General features: G+C 31.5%; 1 protein-coding gene across 1 annotated transcript; it reads right to left on the reverse strand.

Annotated features, from left to right (window-relative positions):
- Nucleotides 1-2,236: 2,236 nt before the first annotated feature.
- On the reverse strand, nucleotides 2,237-7,234 carry LOC139525934 (uncharacterized). Its single transcript, XM_071321136.1, has 5 exons — nucleotides 7,045-7,234; nucleotides 5,679-5,788; nucleotides 4,790-4,895; nucleotides 4,069-4,217; nucleotides 2,237-2,560 (listed from the first exon to the last, which is right to left on the reverse strand). Exons 1-5 carry the CDS (start codon nucleotides 7,166-7,168, stop codon nucleotides 2,414-2,416), a joined length of 636 nt encoding a protein of 211 aa, XP_071177237.1. The 5' UTR covers nucleotides 7,169-7,234; the 3' UTR covers nucleotides 2,237-2,413.
- Nucleotides 7,235-7,800: the final 566 nt, after the last annotated feature.

The following is a 7,800-nucleotide window of genomic DNA, read 5'->3' on the forward strand; positions in this document are numbered from 1 at the left end:
AGGTTTCGCTCCATTCGGGAATCATACGATTTTATTAGTCTGGTGTCTTACCTTGATTTGTCTTCTTGAGGTGGCGGGGTTTAATCTTAGGTGCCCCTTATACTTCTCACTTGTTGCAATTTTGTCTGCAACTATTCGAGTCATAGTTGCGTTCCATATCTATTCATGTTACTTGTTTTACACTTTGTTGTCAAATTTACTGGTTACCCGTGTGATGATTAATAAATTGAAAACTATATATAGTTTACCTCGGTTACCATCCATTAGAGATTTTTCTGTTATTGATGTAAAATAATCTAAAATATTTTAATTAGGAATCGAATAAAATTAATCTACATGTACACAAGTCTTGTAAAAACTTACATCGGATAAGTATGTTTGTTTTCCTTTATCACGTTGATGACTTAATATATCCTAAAAGAGGGACGAAAGATACCGGAGGGACAGTTAAAATCATAATTAAAAAAAAACTGACAACGCCATTGTTGAAAATGAAAAAGACAAACAGACAAACAATAGTACACATGACATAAGACATAAAACTAAATAATAAGCAACACGTACCCTATCCGAAACTAGGAGTGATCTCAGGTGCGCCGGATGGATAAGCAGATCATGCTCCACATGTGACACCCGTCGCGTTGCTGTTGTTATGACGAATCTGTTAAATAGTCTATTGCAGTAGGTCACATTCATGAAAGGGAAAGGGATTGTAGTTACGACGCAAGGAATATATCCGATATCATCTGTGAAACGGTTATTTCATATTGGTCAACCAACTCGTGATTGCGTGCGTAACGAAGGGATAATTTCAACTTCACCTTTTGGAACTCGAGGTTTAATAGCTTCCTTGTGAGCAGCAACCCTTTATCAAAAAAGTCATGATAGGAAATACAAGCACGGGAACATCGTATCAATTGGGAGATATATACATGTACCCCGTATGAGGGTGGTGATGGACTGTTGCTACTTAGAAATGGAAACAAAATCACAATTTGAAAGCTGATATCATCTCTTTTGTCGTAAAGTATTGTGTTCAACCGACCCTCATTGTCAATTTATAGATGTAAGTCTAGCTTTGTCATTTGGTTATTATTGAAGTGACTATAACTTGTCATACTTAATTGCAATATCAACAGTGAAATCGTATTGAATTATTTGCATGGGTAACATTAGTGTCGAACATCGTCTACTTTGAAAATTATTTGGTCACCATGTTTTACGTTACTTGAAATTATTACGTATCCAATTCAACAAAGAAAAACAATGTTTGAATCTATGTTGTGTCAAGGTAGAACAATTACTGAAAACACCTGTATCCACTCTTTATTCGACTTCATTGTAAAACATTTATAAAATATACGTCACACGTCGACCCAAGATGTCAATGTAAACTGCATGGTTATAGCAGATAAGTCGTTATTTAGAGTGCGAGAGACTGTTTCTAATATATATACTGTAGAAAAGATGAAATAAAAATGTTCAAAAGGTACAAAAGACACACTTCAATGGACATTTGAAATATTAATTTTTGATTAATAACTCAATGAATACATGTCGAGTCGTTGTTAACACCCTACAGCGGCCAACGTGTTTAAAATGTTGCTTACGAATGCCAAAATATAAACTTTTCTATCAAATTCTTAAGCAAACAGTCTGTTATCTAAACTTATATGGTTTTTGATTTCATTTTAATGAATATGTTGTCAATTTTTAGGGGTTGGGAGGATTTTATTAACAATAGAAAAGTTGAGAATATTGATTATATAAGGAATTCCCATTACAATTTAATCGTAGTTTAGCAAAGAAGTCAACGACGGCTGTGTGGTTATGTCACCTCAATTTTCAACTTTATTTTGAAGCGATAAATCATATATCTGAATTGAAAACTAAAAACATTGATAATTGTAAAAAAAATATACTGTAAAACACAGGGTTGGGAGGTAAAATACACAATTAAACACACAAGTTATAATTGTTTAATCTATGCACATCGTTCAATGTCATTAATAATCAATCGATATTAATATACAACCAAAGTGTAAAGGTCACGTGATGACCTATATAGTTGGAAATGGTATTCGATTGACCAAATGTATTATTACGACCGAAACAAATGATAATACCCTCTTTTGTTCTTTGTGAGATAGATATGTTTTTCAGTAAAGAATGTTACGATTTCATAAAAAAACATATATCAAACCAGCCTCAATCATATCTAATTAATTGGGAAACATTAAATTGTTATGTCATTTATTTCATGATAAGCCGGTCATAAATCAATAAAGTCGATAAAATATGAAATGCGGTTAAATGATATTTTATTAAGTAAACAAGTGATTGTTGTTTTGCGTCCTATGTATGTTTTTTCCTCATTTAATAGCATATGTTTCATTACTGTTATTAATTATATTTAAGGAGGTGTTGGGACACTCAGTTTGCAGCTTTCCGCATTGAACCACTTGCATTTACCATATCTCTCTCTGCAGATTGCATTTGTCGAGTAGCAATGAAAAGTCGTATCTGGAATCTTGCAGTACGCAGATTGTGTGCCGAAATCCTATAAAAAAGCATACATTTTTATGTTATTCATTGAAATTCAGGTATTTGCCGAGGCAAATTACTTGAAATCTACTAGACTTTAATCCTATTATCCAACACAGTCTAGTACATGTCAGAAACGAATTTTACTCTGAGATGGTAATTTAACATGAGAATAGTCTGAATAATAAATTATTTAGTTATTTAAGTTCTTGCAATCGATTTTTTAACTTACTCACTGTGTTTAGTTAAGTACTATTAAGCCCATTCAATTTTGTCTTCATACATGTATGTACATGTCAATGACACCTGCTGAAAAGTTAAGACACAACAAAATCCTTATTGAAACTCCCTGTTTTTGGTAGATGTATATTTATTTGTATTCATTAGTTGAGTTAAGCCTTTTCCCGCTGATTTTTATAGTTTGTTCAAATATTGTACTGTTGTGCCACTTTACGAGGTAAGGAGATGATTAAGAGTTGTTGTTTTGTCTCTGTGTAACTAATTTGATTTTCGTTTTAATTTTTTGTTTGTACATAAATTGGGCCGATTTTTTCTCGTTTAAATTGTTTTACGTTTGTCATTTCGGGGTCTTTATTGACTATGTAATATTGACTTTGCTCATTGATGAAAGCCGTACAGTAATCTATAGTATGTTAAATTCTGTTTCATTTGATCTTTTGTCTTATTGGCAATAACACTTCGTCTTCAATTTTATATTTAATCGAAATGTCTTAATATTACTGATTTGACAAAAGTCTGAAAATTGATTAAAAAAATGAAAATGAGTGTAGCCTTTTGTTGTTTGAGCAGTTTTAATCAACAAAACGGTTTCGAAAATAAATTGTGTAACCTTAAAGGGAAGGAAATTGAATGGGATCTTCTTTTAATTTGTTTTTTATCAATGTATGTGGATATGTTTCTCTACATATATTCTCTATAATTTGTAGCCAACTCTGTCATCTTATACATGTTATAAGCAAGGATCGTTTGTGATTTCAGGTATTGCCCTTTAAAAAATACAAGAAAAGAAAAGGCTATTATAGTATATTATCTACTACTACAATAATATTTGCAATAACGGGAGAAATTTAAATCACTACACACAAAACATACCAGGTGCAAAATCGATACAAAGCATATAAAAGGGTATTTTAACTCGTAAGTCGAAGACTAATAAAAACTATATAGGAAAATCAATCACAACGAAAAGACCAAAGATGTCTTCAAAACACAGCATAATAAACAAAATACGGAGCAAACTAAACGTTATAGGTGGTAATATCTGTGAATTCGTTAAAGATGTATTCAGAGATGTGTAATGCATCTTTCCACACTATAAGATATATCATGGAGTATTTCGAGGACATGGTGGAGGAATCCAGATTGCTCGGGAAATATCACTAACCGTCTGTTAAATGTGTACATGTAAGACAGTTTACAATCTTTATCAAATTATATCTGAGTTATTAATTTGCCACAAGATACTTGTTGAACTGGATAGTTAAGTTTAAATATTTTACTTACCGTGCATTTACGATCACAGTTTCTTTTATATGTGTTCATTCCAGTCCCTAACAGGTAGTCCCGAACCAAAGGCATTGTCGCAAGATCTTTGACGTTATAAACAATATTTGAAGAAAGGCTTCGTAATCCATCAGTGTCAGTTTTAAATCCTGATTGAAATATGTGATAGAATCAGTGGTTGAATAACAAACAGCAGTACCTTTCTTTAATGAATCAAGAAACAACATAAATCTGTCCACACTGGTTTTGAAGATACAGTTTCAATTTTGAAGTCGATATGATGTGATCGATTTCTTTGAGATGGTTCTTAACTGACATTTCATATAGCAAGGAGAGAAAAAATTCATTTATTTATACAATGCAAGTCGTATGCAATTAATATAATTGCATTTGAATCAAGTCGTGGCAACCTCAATTTTGACAGAGTGAAACGTGGCTATTGATTCACGTTTTACCTTAAAAACATCAAAATATTGAAAATGGCCCAAATTCTCTTATAAACCTAACTTAAATACATTTCTAAATTTGATACATAATGGTTCTTAGAGCCTAAGTTGGATGTACTGTATTCAATATACCATATATTATTGGTGTTTTTGTTGTTGTTGTGTAATAATCATCCTTTCTTCATTTTATGGTGTATATTAAAAGAAGTTATAAATACAGTGCTGACCTTCCAGAAGGGTCCTCTTGTTGTATTATCTAAGATATGTTCGATTACCTGATAAGACATATTCCTCTCCAATTGTAAGGCTAATGGAACAGAGGCCGTCATTTCCCGACGTTTCAACTATAACCTCTTTGCCTTCCTTGATGCTGGTAGGTCCCTGTAATATTAAATACTCTTGAACTTTTTTTATCTGACCGTCACTGGTTAGTATTGCGTGGACGAAACGCGTCTTGAGTATTAAATTATAAACCTGGTACCTTTTGATAGATATTATGTGTGCATGTGTTTCTCTGTCCTATTTGTTCTCCAATTTATTTGTGATGTAGTACCGTCATGTAATGTTGTCATTTTAATGTTATATTTAACATTGCAATAATAGCGGGAGGTTTGGCCATCCAGAAAACCAGATTCAACCCACAATTTTTTTTTAAATGTCCTGTATAAAGTAAGGAATTTGCCATTGTTATATTATAGTTCGTTTTTGTGTGTGTTACATTTCAGTGTTGTGGCTTCTGTTGTGTCGTAGTTCTCCTCTTATTTTTGATGTGTTTCTTACAGTTTTAATTGTAGCCCGGATTTGTATACTACTGTTACCTTTATTGACGGTAATAGGAAGGACTCAATCGTTATGCAATGTATGAATCTTTGCATGAGGCTTTAATACTAGTTATTATTCATAACTTATAACAGATCATAATCAAAATTTATTTGTAAATAGTTCGTTGGAAAATAAACCGCCGTTTAGAATACAAAGCTTACCATAATATTTCAAAATGCGTTCATCAAAACGTTCTGAGCAATTGATAATCAATTTATAACATGACCTTGACTCCATTTTGGTGTACTAATAATATAAAACAGCACATAATCTGTCCAATTCTGAATTGGCAAATAACACCAAAATATTTTTATAAGTAAAATATGTATTTTGCTATTTTACCTTCAATTTGTGGATGACATGTATACTATATTTATACACAGCGAAGTTATCACTAACATCTCCAGGTGGTCCATTTATCTTGGTGACACTTCTTACTGTCCCATGTATCACTGAACAACAAAACATAGTATTTACATAACAACATATGCAGACATAGCTGTACGATTGAAAGGGAATAGTTACATGTAAATGCTATTTCATTTTATTTCTATATACTTAAGTAAAATATAACAGTGCCAAATAAATTCCTCATAGATACAAGGACTAAATTTTGTATATTCGCCAGACGCGCGTTTCGTCTACAAAATACTCATCAGTGACGCTCAAATTTAAAAAAGATAAAAAGGCAAAATAAAGTACGACGTTGAAGAGCAATGAGGACCAAAGTTCCTAAAAGTTTTGCCAAATACAGCTAAGGTAATCTATGCCTCAGGTAGAAAAGCCTAAGTATTTCAAAATTCTAAATAATTGTCCAAATGTTTTTTCAACGTTGAAGAATATATAATCACTTCTATTGTATATCCTAAGATATATAGTTATATGTATTGTATATTATCTTCAAATGCGTCTTCATTAGTACAATCGGTTCTAAGTTTGTATCTATAATTAGGTATGTGAATGTGAATGTGTATACTCAATTGATCAAAGCTCTGTATTTATACCTCATGAAGAGCTGCATAGACACATTTTGCAGAAAAAAGGTCGGGATTTTATCGGAAGAGCTTTGTTTATTCCCAACATGTATATTTTATATGAGGCACTACAAAACAAAGCACGTATGACATTGTAGAAGGTGATATTAAATAACCTCAGCCAGAAATGTTTTTCATATGTTTGAGGCAATGTTAGTAATATTATTTTCGGTTGATTCAATGTCGTCTTTTTAAGATCGGGTTTTTATTATTTTATGTATATTCGTTATGAGAAAAAAAATTATAAATTAATTCAATAGATTGGTTCTTAACAAATATATTGACGTTAAGGAAGGTGGAAAAATCAACTGCGATGACAAATGAATGTACGAAGGAAAAACACATATGCTGTACTCTGACACTCAGAACACACAAAAAAGTGTTAAAAAGTGTTGTGAAAAGTGCAAAAACAAATTTACCCTCAGTTCACGTGGTACGTTACTTGTGGCCGCACGTCGTTATTTTTTTTAATTCATTTTTTAACATGAAACAAGACAACGCTATCTTGAATTTATTAATAATAGAATTAACACAATGGTTATACAAAAGATACGATGGATAGAGCAAATAGATTTACAGAAATTCCTTAACAGAACCAAATACTTTACTGCCTATCACTTATCGATTAACAAACCCTATAATATATATATATATATAAGATGTAATTTACTTACCAAAATAACTGTGACAAAATTTTACTTGCGGATGCTCAAGGGACGGAGAGCATCCAAACACACTACCGAACACATAAAAAGAAAAAAGCAACAATCCACCGGACAAAAACTGTAAATACGACATTATGAATTGTCTAACTGTTTATGAACTATGTTTTTGCGTTTAAATATCTACTTATGACAAATATATTGTAATAATTAATTGTTAAGAGGTCACAAACAACATGACATAATGTGATCAAACTACAAACATGATCTACAATAAATTATGGAACACCGGTCCTTATACAATTTAAACACCTGGTGTTATGTAACAAAAACGTTAACAAATAAAAACCACCTTGAAAGATGTTATTGTAAAATTAATTTGGGGCGTGAACAAAAAAATGAATATAGACCAATAATATCATATATATATATATATATCTGTTGAAAATAAACAAATTGAATAACAATTATGCTACAAAATAAAAATAAGAAAAAACTGTTTCGTTACTGTTTTATTTCACGTACACTTCTCTTAGATTAATTCATTTTCCCAGTACACCAATTGCGATAGACATTTGGGATCAGCTAACATATATTCAAAACGAAATTTGGATATTTCTACATAACCATGGAAAACATTAATAAAAGTGATTTGAAAGCTATTGTTTCCTATCTTCTTTGTCACTCTTATTTAGGCAGTTGTGTTGCTTTGAAAATTATCGCAATACATTTGCATAAAGGATAACATTTGAAATTGAAATGGGGAAT

The sequence above is a fragment of the Mytilus edulis genome, chromosome 6 (assembly GCF_963676685.1).
Source record: "Mytilus edulis chromosome 6, xbMytEdul2.2, whole genome shotgun sequence".
NCBI classification, from domain to species: domain Eukaryota; kingdom Metazoa; phylum Mollusca; class Bivalvia; order Mytilida; family Mytilidae; genus Mytilus; species Mytilus edulis.